The following is a 14,840-nucleotide window of genomic DNA, read 5'->3' as shown; positions in this document are numbered from 1 at the left end:
ACTTGAAGTGGGGCATGAACTTGTGGTCGCGTGTGATTTCGGGATGCCATGGCAAATATAAATTGTTTGCGATGCGGGGGTGTTAAGGGGCTTAATGTGCCACGGCTACACTGCTGTCACTGACCTTACTATGTTAAATGGTAAGTTGGTGCGTAGTCATTTCCGGAACAGACAAAAAAAAGATGACAAAAAAAGAAAAATATAAACAGTGCTATGTGCCTTTCCTCCAACTTTGTCTTCGTTTCTTGTGCGCTTTTTTCTGCAAAATATCAATAGAGACCCAGAATATTATACGAAATGCAGTGTCTAAGAACAAAATAACCAAAGGTCAATTTATGAAAGTGGCCTTTTATTGTACAAACACTTGCACTTTACTACAAGCAGCACTCACAGTACAACAACAACGTCTAGCACAGACTGTGGTTGTCGAAGATCAGGCACATGAGTACGAAGACTGCTACGGGCTAGCGCTTCACACGCAATGCAGAATCTCGTCACCATCTCGTCACGTAGTACGTCGTCACTTTCTGAAAAACAGTCGCACATACCGGGGGCGGGTATGTGCACTGGGATGCGGGTATGCGCGAATGATGATAGACGTTTTATATCTACTCAGGAACTCTGAGAACACACATGGGTAACATTAACGCTTGAGCTTTAGTAAAACCTGCCATAGACAGCGTTCACCGAATCAATGCGAACAGTAAATGTCAGTGTCCCAGCTGCAATAGGACTCTAGAATTCTGCATGGCAGCGAAGTATCCTGCACAGAGCCACATCAGGTCTCGAGTATATATTTCAAATAGGCCCTAAGGTTCGTGTACCGTCAATTGTGGGTGCAGTACTGGCTATTCACTTTTATACATATGTACTCTTATAATACAGCCGTCATGTCACGTTAACGTAAATTGTAGTTAGGCGCCATTCGCTGAACTTGATTTGTGTAGCAGTATTGAGAGCTATCATCCTCGCGCGCACCAGCACAAACACCAGCACTTCGTATCAGCTTACCATCTTTTGCTATTGCTAATATCCATGTTACTGTTGGCATCGTTACACTACTGCACTCCACTGGTAATATGAAACTTCTGCAGCTATTTAACGTATGTGTGTGCGTGTATTTGTACATATATTTACCGCCACTTGATAAAATCTCGGTCATCAAAAAAAAAATAAAACATATTCACCTTACGCCGGTATACTTCGCATAACACCATTTAGCGAGGTACGTGGTATCTGCCGATTTTTTTAAAGACACAGCATACACACAAAAATACCTCACACATCACGATGTATATATGTTCTCTGCGCCATTATACAGTATTATGGCTTCCTTCTTTATATAAGTTCGAGTGTGATCACATCAAAAATATATAAGCAAATTAAACCTTGAGGTCACAAAAGAACGCCACGTTAGTGGATTAGAGGGTTCCGGGAAGAAAATTGGATCTTAAACAATTCCCGATTTGGCAAATTAGATTGTTGGCTATACGGCGTCCCACTGTAAGCAGACCTCACGTGGTCGTATAACTTGCGGATGATGTCGATCTCATCGATCACGGCGTTCGTGACCATATCGATGAAGGCCAACACGATGACGGCGATGAGGCAGACGCCACCAATGATCATGACGTGCTCCTTTAGAAAGCGATTAGCCGCGTCCGGGCAACTTCCCGTATGCACGCGGAACCAAGCCTCGTGGTCGGACAGGTTCAGCACATCGCGTCCGCAGAAGATGCCCGTGTAACTGGAGTCCGCGCGACAGCACGATGCCGGCACTGAGCAGCGCTCGTGGCTCGGGTTGGACAGGTTACAGTGGAAGTAGCTGCTAAAACAAGGTGTTTGAAGAACTAGTAAACTGAGTACAACACAACCACGTCAAGCACTTTTTGCAGCTAAGCTCTGTACTTATAACCCTACAATAAGTTTGTCTTTATAGACAACAAAAAACACACAAACAAACTAAATGATGGGCCCCTAAATCACCACCAATGATTATGCTAGCGTCAATTTCTGTTAGTAGATGCACGTGCTCGTGGTATTTTCACTTCGAACGCTGAGCAAAATAATTCGTACAACTGGATAGATGAATTGATGAAATCGTTCGCTTTTGAGTCGTGTACAACTGCAGCGTCATGAATAAATTTTTGTCCTGTGGGTGGTTTAGGGGCCAGACAGCGTAAATAACATTAAATACAAACGGTGCATCTTGCTTTATTGAAGACGATAGTCTTTCTTGAAGACCTTCGACAGAAAAATTTTGTCTTTCTGTCTGTACAATTGTCTGTTTGTCTGCCCTAACGATACCTCAAACGGCACCAAACGGCCAACCTCGTTCGCAGCGCCCACGAATATTGCTCATTGTTTATCGTTCATAGCTGTGCGATCGTCAATTAAATAGCAATTACTTTGCACATCTGAGGCGCCATAACAACACTTCGAAGTTTTGTATGTCTGCCTTTATACTACAAGAGGCACACACAAGAAACACTAAGGAAGTTAGCGTTTATCGCGCTGCACTAACAGTGCCACACGATGCTCAAAAAGGTGTTTCCAACGCTTTGCTACGACGTCACGCTGGTGGCACCTGCCCGTCACTTTGCGTTCAACACCTTATCACCTCCGAGACTGGCGCGCACCTTTCTTCACGGGCTGCACGCCTTCGTTTTCGAAGAGGACGCTTGTGCCAGACGGCGCTCGTGTCTAACGTGCCTTAAGGTCCCTAGATGAAACAAAGTAGCGTCACTCATTGTTCTAGAGCCGTCCTCCTCACTTTCTCGATTACTCCTCTTTTTCTCTGCCATCCGCGTCTGTAATTGGTGCATTACTTGCACGTGATCTTGCAAATGGCTGGTGGTGTTATTTATTATTATACAAAAGGTTCGAAACAAGTACGCATGCGCATATGGCTCCAGCCGGATTCTCGCCGTGACCAAAGACAAAATCGTAGCCAGAACATAAACTGAAAAAGAGGAGCGTTTCGGTGTGCGCTAAGTCGACCAAAATTGTTTCGCCATGCTCGTTCAATGCAACATTTGCGTTTTTCAGCAATGCTGCGTTGCCGTAAACAATAGAAAATGGTTTCGCTCTCTTCAACTTACCTCGTGCTTTCCGAGATGAAGCGCACCATGAAATGCAACTTTGAACCATTACACGCGATGCTTTCGTGCAACTCCGTCAACGTATGTCGTCGCGGATCTGCGAAGCGAGTTCACTTGTCGGTTTTTATTGAAACGCCAGGCACGCGTGTAATACGTGTCTAGTGCATGCCAGCTGGTACAAATACATGTGGGTATGCACGTATACAGAGCAGCTGTAGGTTGTAATCAACGCACCTTCAGAAACATTTCACTCTTGACCAGTTCCGAAACGCGCTGCTTCAAGACACCTGACCAGTAGAACTCTCACTTTTCAAAAAGTTCCCAGCACCGCATCAGAATCACTTGGCATCACGATTGTCCAAATGGGCACATTTAAAAAAACATCATCGCAGTGCTGCTGGACGAGTGTTCGTACCAGTCTGGTCGTAGTTTTTTTCTTGCGTGTGCACAAGCCGGTTGTAATCAATCGTCACAACGTCACGCCATGTGGCCACTTACAGGATCCAGCAAGAAGCACGTTCACTGTGTCACAGCACGAACAAAACACAATCGGAGGAGTGGACTAGTTAGAACTGGACGAAATACCGCGGCCGTGGAACTAAAATGTACTACGCGAGACGCCATGGCTAGTGGTGTAAAGTATAGAACTGCACAACGTTGCCGGTTGAGTAACGCACATGCCGCTTGCTCTTGTGTTGTGCCGTTTATGCTCATAAAGGTAACTGTTTATGCTACGTCTTATTTCGTTCCTTTTTGTTTTTACATCTATTCACCGTAGCAACGGAACCCAAACATTTGCTTTTGGATGAAAGTTTTAAACCTTCCAGGGGGCGCTTCAGGAACATAGGCGAAGAGGAAAGGGAAAGGTGTCGCTACCTTGGAAACTTGTTTCATCTAAGGACCTTAACGTGCCTCGATGCACTGGTTCGCCCCCGCTACACGCTCGAGGCACTCTAACGCAGCGCCTCCAGAATACCCTCCACCATTTTTGTTTTGCGCAGAACATCAGATAAACGTGTTGTTCACTCTCTCCAAACGGAAGACTAGAGAGTTTTGGTACTGCGGAATGGTGCTACGTACGCATCACGCAAGCGCCTTGCGTTACGTGGCGTCGTATGCCACTAATCGGCTTTTAGTACGCCGTAGTACCCGCGTACGTAACGAACGTGAAGCGTGTGGCGTCATCTGGTAAAACAAAATAGAAGCACGTGTTGTTGACAGCCAATGTGAGCCAATCCAAGTGTTATAGCCAGATTATGGCCATATTTTAAGACACAGAGCCGGTTGGTGCTTGCATTCCATGCCGCCATTTTGCAAAACGGAGTCTCGCGCTGTCGCGAACTTGTTCGAGAGCGGCGCGATCACCTCATACGTACGCACGCAGGCATCTCATGCGTGCGTACGTAGCAGCTGCGTACATAACGCGATACGTGCGCGTTGCGGTCTGCGCATGCGCACTACGCAGAACGCGGCGTCCTTACGTACGCAACGCCGCCGAGTATGCAGCGTACGCAGTACTAAAACTCTCTACTGTCGTCTTTCGACTACATTTGCGGTGTAACACGCAGATTTGGAACCAATTTATGCAAAATAAATACAGCACTGTTCACTGTTCATTTTTACGAAGAAAACTATGTGAAAATCATCAGAATCACATACTGGATAACAAGGTGTAAACAATGGGAACACACACCCCCTCCCATGCGTTCTCGTTGTCGTAGCTGCTTTGCCCTCAAGAGGTGGGCTTTGAATGTCGTCATAGCACCCTGCCTTCGAATGATGTCACTTCTCCCCGTCAGCTCCACAGGCGACAAAAAAAATCTGCGACAGAGCTACCGCCAAGGTACGTGTGTATGAAGGGGGAAATGATGAGCACGTGTGTTGGGGAGGTGGCGGTTACATCCCGTTTCAATAGCTGTTCGCCGTGCTACGGAAGGTACGTGTGCCCTCAGCCAGTCATGAGAGAGCACAGTACGAAATTTTGCGCCTTCGCAAATGTTGCGTCCATGAAACTGGCAAGTGGCTCCATCTGTGTGCAAAATTAGACATTGTACTATTCAGCCAGAGTTACTCAATCACACCAGTTGCGAAACTGCGTTCCAAAAGCTGCACACGCAGTTGGCCAATTCTACGTAAACTACCAGACTGTCGCGTCATCTCGTAGCGGCAACGTAAAACACAAAATATAGCGGGTAATAGTTGGCTTGCTGATCAACAAGTGATACGACAATGTGTGCAGTACAGCCATCTCAGCCAATGGCGTGCTCAGATTTTGATACACAGAGTCTATGGGTAGTTTTACAGCTCGTATGATTTTGCTATACAGCTGCAGAATTTTTACAGGCTCCATGCCTACTCATGACCATAATATGAGGACATGCGAATGAAGCGTCATCAGCAACAGCAATGCCTTGCCATAACTGAACAGAAAATAGACGAAAATATTCATATTCGACGAAAACTGCTATTTCCTAAAAATACTCATTGTCATATGGTGCAGAGATCCTGTGGACTATCATGGTAAAATAACAGTGTCATCCCATTAACTGCGTGGCTGCGCAGAGTGTGTAATAATCTACGATGAAGCCCATGTGTTTATAAAAAGCGAAGAACAATTGTCCTGGAAAGTTTATTGCTATACTTTCTAATTTCTAATTAGTTTCTAATTTTCTAATTAGTTTCTTCTGTTTATAACCAGAACCATTTCATTTACTTATGTTTTTAGATATAATTTTCTTTTGCTTATTTTTTATTTATTTATGGCAGGATTGCCTTCTTGCGGCCAAAAGATGGTCCCACCTACTTACGTTCCAAGAGTCTAGAAATTTTGAGCCCCGGGCACGTAAATACATAGTGCTGTCGAAGTTGGGATCAGTTATGGCGGTAATTTTCCGCTGATGCGCAGTGTTGCTCCGCTAAACGAACCGAAGTTGATGAAGTTTGTTTCCCCGTCTACATTTCCCGCGTTCATGCGGGTGAAAGAACACTAAATTTTCTTTCGTAGATTTAGGAGCTTCCATTTAGGAACTGTGTGAAAAATTACGACATCGTCGGAAATAATGTGTGGTCTTGCTATTCGTCAGGTTTTACAGAAATATATAACTAGTACATCTTCTCCCCATAGACCAGCCCCACTGTCACTCTACCCATCGCATTTTCATCTGTGTAAAGTTTCGGAGCTTATACAGGTTCCTGGCTCTAACACGTTCCCCGTAAAATGAGAAACAACTCGGTTGCATGGGGTTGAGATCAGAAGGAGGTTTTACCAAATGCGTTTGCACTATTGTCCATCAGCAATAATAAAAAAGGTGCACCCAGCATACCGTATTTCGTTTTTAGGAACAATCACCGCCACATTATGTTTTTCGTGTACTGGCATTTTCAAGCCTTTCTCAGGGATTTTAGTGGAGTGCACGACAACTTAGCGCCAATATAAAGCAACAATAGCATCGTTGTGTTATAAGCTTCGCTTTTCATGGTTTGGAAACAGCAGTCACGGCAATCAATTATGGACTGGAAAATGTGACACCTACATGTTATTTTCCCAGTCGCGAAAGTTTCGGTGTGTCATTCCGCAGCACTTCAGGTAGCGCTGTACTGCGTCGACCAAGTTCTCAATGTCTGGCGCATCGCGATACTGAACCACCAGCCTTTCGGATAGTGTGGTCCTTATCACGACCGTGATGCTGCCTGAAAAAATTGGTAGAATAAAAGCAAGTGAAGATCCACATGTAGTCTGGCATGACAATTGAAAAATTTGTGAGGAAGCACTCATGACGTTCTTACTCTAACTAAGTTAGCATTTGAGTGCTCAGTTCATCAAAAAATGGTTCGTGTAAAAGCTGCAGGAACACAAGCTGCAGGAACACTGAATGTGTGATGGATAATGAGGCAGCCATAATTATGAAAACAAAACATGCGATACAGCATGTACACCAATAAAGACACATATGATGCAATATGAATTGCAACCGCCTGGACCTAAGATATGGGCTGGCCCTAAGATTCAATGGCCCCAAGATAAGTTCTTGCACTAATTGTTTATTACTCTGAAAGAGAAGTCTGCTACGATAATTTTCACATTTGACATATCTGCACGCTTCGAGTTCTAAATGTCGTCGTGATTAACCATTCCAGCCGTAAAAGCTCTACGAGCCGTGGGTGCGGTGCACTCAAAATTAAAAAAATATATATATGAATCGGTTCTCCTCTCGGAATGTTTCAGAAATTCATTAAGTTCGGCTTGCGGTGAACTTTTCCATCTGGCGATGCCACTCCCAAAAATGAAAAAAAAATGACAGCATATGCACAAGGTGACTGACGATGAGTGGGACTCACGAAGGAACGGACGAACACACGGATGGAAGGAGGCACACACGGACTGACGGGTAGACACAAAAACGGACGAATGAATGCACGCACGAACAGACAGACGCGTGAACGGACGCATGGACAGACGGACGGATGGACGCATGAAAGGAGTGATGCACGAATGAACGAACGCACGCACGAATGGACACATGGACGGATAGATGAATGTCTGTCTGGTCACCGGTCTGTCTGTCTGTCTGTCTGTCTGTCCGCGCGTGCTTTCATCCATCCTTGTGCCTATCCATCCGTGCATGCGTCCATGCATCGGATCGCGTTCGAGAATGCACACGGCACGCGGGTAACACCGACGAGACGCAGCCAAAGAATCCGAGCGCAAGCTTTTTCAACGCACCCACCACTCTGCTTCGCGATTGGGAGAAGCAGGGGTGGCTACTACGACGGAAGCGATACTAACCCACACCAAAAGGAGATTCGTCCCTAAAATAGAATTTATTTTTTCTGTTTCAAGGAACGTGAGCTCGCAACTCTTCCTCCTCACCTGCGGAGAACTGCTCGTCCGGGAACAGACAAGCCTATGAAAGGAGCATAGCAATAGAAAATAGCGAAACTAGCAAGGTCCCTTTTTTGAAGATCATACGTGTGTAACGTCACTGATACGACCCCGTTTCAAAAAATTCCGTCGGGTACGTGTGCGGCGAAGATTCGCACGCAGCTGTAACACCCCAAAATAATGTTGGCAGTTGGGTGGTTAGGGTGCTCTTTGGGATATTGTTATGCCAAAAAATTGACAGACCCCACGTACAGTGGAAATCGATGATATTCCCAGCACGAATGAGAAATGTTGATATGTCATTTTAAAATCAGCACAAAGTTACGAGGTGGAGGTGAATGATGCCGTACATGACTTCCGTGTTAGGATTATAATGTTTGGATGTGTCGTTTACTTTCGTCATATATTTAAGTCACGTGATACCAAAATAATTATGTGTGGAGCTAGCGAAACAGCTGTGAGAATGCTATGAGCGTGGTATGTTGCAATGTTCTTAGATGACAAGTGTGTCAGGATTATCATGTTTGCACCAGTAATGTATTTTGCCATCCAATGACGACACGTAACACCAAATTTTGTATAAGTGGAGTTAGTAAAACAGCCGCGAGTGCGTCCTGAAGGGCCCATTATAATCCAATGTAGCGTTGAAGCGCGCGCACGCTGGGCACAGTGACGCTACGTTAGCAAAACACGAGCACTCTTTAGTGTGACGCTAGGCGCGACCGGCGCGACTAGCGTCCATCGGCGCGGCTTGACGGCAACCAGCGAGAAATGTGACACGCTGCATTTCACGTCGATGCGTTACACAGACAACACTGCGTCTCCTTCTTTTGTGACAGAGGGACGCCGGACGCGCTCAAACGTGCATGCGTCAAAGCAATGCAGTGAAGCGCGCCTGCAAATATATGGCAGCACCATCGCCTGGCGTGGCAACACCGGCGTGGCGCGATGAAATGAACGCCAACGACCACGCGCACCGCTTCACCTCGAAATGTACTGGCCCCTTGACTTTGGCATGTAGTCATGTATTCACAAGACCGGCATCTCCTAATTATCATGTTTGGATGTGTCATTTACCTATGTCGTCCACTTGCATCACGTAATGCGGTGTTTGGTACAAGTGAAGCTAGCGAAACGGCCGCGAGCGCATCATGAGCGTAGCACGTAGTCATGTTAATATATCACAGGTATTTCATGTTTATCATGTTTGCACCAGTATATTACCTTCATCATCCATTCAAGTCCCGTAATGCCAAATTTGGTATAAGTGGAGCTAGCGGAACGGCCACCAGTGCATCATGAGCATGGCATGTAGTCATGTTGTTACATGACACGCTTTTCATGTTTATTATGTTTGCACCGGTATAATACCTTCGCCATCCAATCACGTCCCGTAATACAAAACTTGGTATATGTGACGCTAACGAAACGGCTGCGAACGCATCATGAGCGTGGCATGTAGTCATGTTGTTACATGACACGCATATCATGATTTTCTTGTTAAGGTCTGCTGCTTGTGTTCGCCATGCAATAATCCCATACCATGCCAGTTTTGCTACATGCTATGTGAACTAAACCACCGCAAGAGCTTCAGAACCATGAAAGGTAAATCTTGACATTCATAACAAATACGTTTAGATTTTCATATTATAGCTAGTCAAATGTGTTCTCCATACGGTCTTGTTATGCCATATCAAATTTGGTAATAATACCATTATCAAAACGGCCAGGAGAGCTAAACGTCGTAGGCGGCTAGATAGATAGATAGATAGATAGATAGATAGATAGATAGATAGATAGATAGATAGATAGATAGATAGATAGTTAGATAGATAGATAGATAGATAGATAGATAGATAGATAGATGGATAGAAAGATGGATAGATAGATAGATAGATAGATAGATAGATAGATAGATAGATAGATAGATAGATAGATAGATAGATAGATAGATACGCTCAATGTCGCCGAAATTCGCTTAAAAATGCTTCGCACTTAAAACCAGTAATTGCTTAGCAAACTGGCAGGATGTATAAAAATAGGCTTGTTATATATCTAAAGAGAAACTTGAATACAATGACTTGGTATTTCTTTGTTCAAGGCGTATCATTTACAACAAATAGGTGAGTCCAACGCATTCGCGTAGCGTTTACGGTGCTCCGCTGATGGCATGGAGGCCGATTTACTCAATTCCGACCGCAGCGTTCGTATTTACATGCAGGTAAATTTCAAAGGTTCTGTGCTTTTTGCGATGTCCGCGCACATAAAAAAACACCAGATGGTCAAAACTTCCGAAGCATCCTATCACTGCAGGAGCCCCTATTGTCACAGGGCACTTTTTGGGTGGAATGCGTATTATAACGAAATGCTAATTATTAAAAAAATATTACCTAATATGGATAAGGATATTCGAAGTGGTCCTCGTAGCTTTGGACAAAGGTCTTTAAGTATTAACTCAGGAACAGGCGATCATTGACACATAACCATTTACGAAGGAAGATTACAAGCCAGGTTAGTGCTTGAAGCCGGGCACACCGATTCCGTAGTTCGTGTGCTACACCTTGTACAAGTTTTGTTCCCCTGCAAAGGGACGATCCGGCTTATGTTTTGTAGGAAAGTGCATTCGCATGTAGCTTATTTTTTTAATAATTCTAACACGTGAATGGTATTAGTTGGAATTAAAAAAGTCATTCCATGTTATGTTGTGCTTCACGCAATATTGATGCAATTTAAGTATATTATTGAGTGGTTAACGCATTTCCGTTTTTTGAATAGATGAAGTTTGGCCTATATATTTCATGCAAAAAAGCCGAAAGGGGTAACTATGTGACAAGTTCTCAATTGCAAGATATATTTGTCGAGAAGAACACACGAAATGATTCCCCGATTTCCCTGTTGTCATTGTGTCACCGATAAGGCTCAGACACCTACATTTTCTTACCAGGAACAAAAAATACCAGAACACCCAGCACGAAGTTGACGAGAATCAGGAGGGTGAGTGCGTGGGAGTACATATTGAGCAGGAAGGTGTTCTCGCGCAGTGCCCCAACGCATCCACATGAGCTGACCGTGAACAGGGCGAGCCCGAATGAAAAAAGCAGCACCTCCAGGTGCGACAGTAGCGTGCCGGGAAAGTCCAGGTTTTCCAAGATGCGCTCGTCCTCCTCAAACTCCCACGATTCCACCAGAAAAAGTGCCCCGGCCAACATGAAGAACGCCCCCACGATCCACAGGAGAAGATTGAGAAGCAGCAGCGGGCATCGCACCTTCAAAGAGAAGAAACCGAATTTCAATGAGTGGCTCACGTCAGCATTCTATAGGCAGCTATTATATTAGCCGATCTTAGGAATTCGTAAATTGACGAATTTGAAGCGACATTTTCTTTTTGAACTACTCCCGGTTGATGCAGTACGATACACTACAATACGATACAACAGAATACATTTATTTCTTCGAATATAAGGGATATAGGGTATACTAGTGGTGAAGAGCTGTTGAAAAAAAAACACAGTAAATCCATGAAGTGCAAGATAATGAGTGGGGCGATGAAGCATCCGTCAGTCCGTCAGTCCATCCATGCTAGCGTTCGTCCATTCGTGCTTGCTTCCTTCCACCCGTGTGTCCGTCTGTGCGACCGTCCTTGCGACCGTCCGTGCATCTGTTCATGCGTCCGTCTGTCTGTCCAGGCGTCCGTTTGTCTGCCCGTGAATCCGTCCGTCCGTGCATCCTTCCTTCAGGGCGTACGTCCATGCGTCCGTCCATTCGTGCGTCTATCGATGCGTCCTTCTGTGCGTTCATTCATGCGTCCATTCATGCGTCTATCCACACGTTCATTCGTGAGTCCGTCCCTGCGTTCGTCCATGCGCCATCCATGCATTCGTCCATGTGTCCGTCTATCTTTCCGTCCGTCTGTGCATCTATCTGTCTGTCAGTACCACCATTTCGTAACTTCTCGTCATATATTCTTCATACTGAAGTACTGTCATCCAGAGGACCTTCCAAGGACTGAACAAGAGGTGGCACGGCCGGACTAGACATCTGGTCTTCGTGTCTAGTTCTCACCTTTCACCGTGAGTTAGACGCCTTTGACTGAATTCTTAACACGTGTTTAGTCAACGGGTGTGCAGCATGAGCAGTACTTTTAGGGGCGAAGCTCCTTATGGCGTGGCTTGTGCGTTCCTCGTAGTACGTAACCACCAGTGACACATACTCGAAATAGGTAAACATTCGACCTCCAAGGTGGTGCCGGTGAGAGATTTCTTCTGTGCGTTGTTTAACAATAAAAATATTGCTCAATGTACCAGCCAATGGCTGCTAATGGGGAATGAGAGACAGCAGCATTCGGCTTTCAGTCAACGCGCACGCTGCTGTCCCCATTAGCAGCCATTGGCATGTACATTGAGTACTATCGGACAAGAAAGGGTTGCTACGTTTTACTCGCTGGGCGTAACCTCCTTGGTTTTAGAAATCTTTAGCGAGCATTGGGCCGCAGCGCCATGAATACAGTGAACTCGTATATACCATGAACTCAAGGTGTTTGAAGGTGGGAAGTAGATACGAAGCGCAAGCCGTAAGAAAGTAAATGTCGGATTCCCCTGTCTGTCATTTCCCATTAGCAGCCATTGGCATGTATATTGAGCACTATCTGACAGGAAATGGTTGCTACGTTACACTCGCTGTGCGTAACCTCCTTCGTTTTACAAAGGTTTAGCGAGCATTGGGCCGCATTGCCATGAACACAGTGAACTAGTATATACCATGAACTCGAGGTGGTTAAAGGTAAGAAGTAGACCCGAAGCGCAAGCCGCAAGAAAGTATGCGCGTGCCACCTCTCGTTTAGTGCTTGGAATGTCCGCTGGATGGCGGTGCTTCTATATGGGGAATATATGATGAAAAGATGCGAGATGGTGGTACTTGTAGTGTTGAAAAGATGGACGAACGGACACACAGACAGATGCATGGATGGATGCATGGACGAACGCAAGGACGGACACACGAACAGACGCACGCACGGACAGTCGGATGGACGCATGGACGGTCACACAGACGGACGCATGCATGGACGGAAGCAAGAACGAATGGACGGACGAATGCTTCGCCTCACTCTCCTTCATTCACTCTGGGATATGCTGCCAATTTTTTTCTAAACACACAGTGGTGTGCTGATAAGTGAATTCGGTAATCTCTGAATTTTTCGTCGATACGACCTCATCAAGTGTGAGACCCATAGGACGGCTTTTAGTTCTCTCATATATAGTACAATACCGAGTACCGTAATTTGTTATATACTTTTTTAAACACAGTTTCTCGCCTTGGATATGTTCCGTAATTGATAATCTGTTCACGCTCTCTGAGCTTATAGCCTAGAAAATACTGACCTGAATTGCGACTATTGGTTCATTAGATATTGTGTCCTAACGGGTACGCTTTACACACATAATGTCATGCGCAGAGCAAACAAGTGATGGGCTTAGAAGTTTTGTGATAAGTAGAGTATAAGAAGGTACGCTGGATTATGTGCAAGATATAGGATAAACAAAAATATTGCTTATATACCTGATGAAGAGATTTGCGGAGAGCTCTATTACTTTGATTGATTCTTTGGAGCAGGCTTTTCATTTACTTAAACAAGCAGGAAACTTATGATGGTAATCCTGGAACGTTAAAAAATACAATATTGACCCGCACGTTAACCTATCATATCAATAATGCACTATCGATACTGTGGTAAGCTCACCACTGGATTGACGTCAAGAAGGATCGTTGTCTCAGGCTGCGGGCTGCTGACCGGAGCCGAAAGTCCACTTGAACGTGAGCTTGCACCACCTTCATCCTTATGTGGCCGGGACATGCAGCTTATGAGGTTGGAAAGGACTCTGCTTTGTGGTTCACAATATACACGTTCGTGTATGTTCTTCTTCTTCTTCTCATCTCATGGCTCTCACCCAATGCAGAGAATTGTTGTTGTTGTTGTTTTCCTCTGCAAAGGGCTCGTACCCAAAGGAGGGGATTAGCCGATTGTAAGGTGAATTTGCCCGATACTTTCAGCATTGCTTCATTCTTAAAAACTTTTGTTATTTGATTACATTCTGAAGCGACAATTGCGAATTTGCAGAAAAAGAAATAAAAGAAAAATAGAGAGACCATAGCTTAGCAAAAAAATCGTTTATTCGCAGTGATGTATTCCTGAACGGCGAATAAAACATCCCTGTGGCAGAAACTCAGCATAGATGCTTCAAATGAAAGAAAATGAGGTTGTGATTATTGCAAGCCGAGTTTTTGAAGAGGTGGTGCTAGTATGCTTCGCCTGAATAAATCAAAACGGCAACTATGTAATAAAAAATGACTGATCGTTTCCTCTTTGTTACAGTAAATGCACATAGGGGACTTCAATTAACCTGGTCTATGCAAGTAAAAATTGAAGGAGCTAATGCGGCAAAGAAATATTGTGATGACAACTTCCATGATCTTTGAAATAGACAGTTCACTGCGCCAGGGAAATAACAAGTGGTTGTACTCCGGAGAAGCCGTCAGTGCAGGGTCTGATAAATTTTGCCTGATTTTAAGCGTGCGAAATCGCGCCACCGTAATGTGTACTGTAGGAGGGAAAATAGGAATGTTGGGTGTCAAAAGCGATGCCTTCGCAAGAGAATCAGCTATTTCATTTAACAACAATAAGCCGAGTGTTAGGTGAATTTGTTTTTTTCTTCGCAATACCACTTGTATATGGTAGGAATAGGTTTAAAAACAAATAATTAGTGAATAATAGTACTATTCAAAAGTATAAAAGACTGAAGATCTTACCTTTATATTCTTTTAGTCTGGCTGACAAATTCCTCTATTCCCTAGTGAACATC

At 44.7% G+C, this 14,840-nt stretch overlaps 1 protein-coding gene across 1 annotated transcript; it reads right to left on the bottom strand.

Moving 5' to 3' along the window:
* Positions 1–1,283: 1,283 nt before the first annotated feature.
* LOC119183987 (tetraspanin-33-like) lies at positions 1,284–13,834 on the bottom strand. The gene is made up of 4 exons (XM_075894594.1): positions 13,721–13,834; positions 10,925–11,249; positions 6,635–6,791; positions 1,284–1,825 (listed from the first exon to the last, which is right to left on the bottom strand). The coding sequence occupies exons 1-4, from the start codon at positions 13,832–13,834 to the stop codon at positions 1,414–1,416; spliced, it is 1,008 nt and encodes a 335-aa protein (XP_075750709.1). The 3' UTR covers positions 1,284–1,413.
* Between the last annotated feature and the right edge of the window lie 1,006 nt (positions 13,835–14,840).

The sequence above is a fragment of the Rhipicephalus microplus genome, chromosome 5 (assembly GCF_043290135.1).
Source record: "Rhipicephalus microplus isolate Deutch F79 chromosome 5, USDA_Rmic, whole genome shotgun sequence".
In the NCBI taxonomy this organism is placed as follows: domain Eukaryota; kingdom Metazoa; phylum Arthropoda; class Arachnida; order Ixodida; family Ixodidae; genus Rhipicephalus; species Rhipicephalus microplus.
Note: the sequence above shows the minus strand (reverse complement) of the source record. Positions and strands in the feature narration are given on the sequence as shown.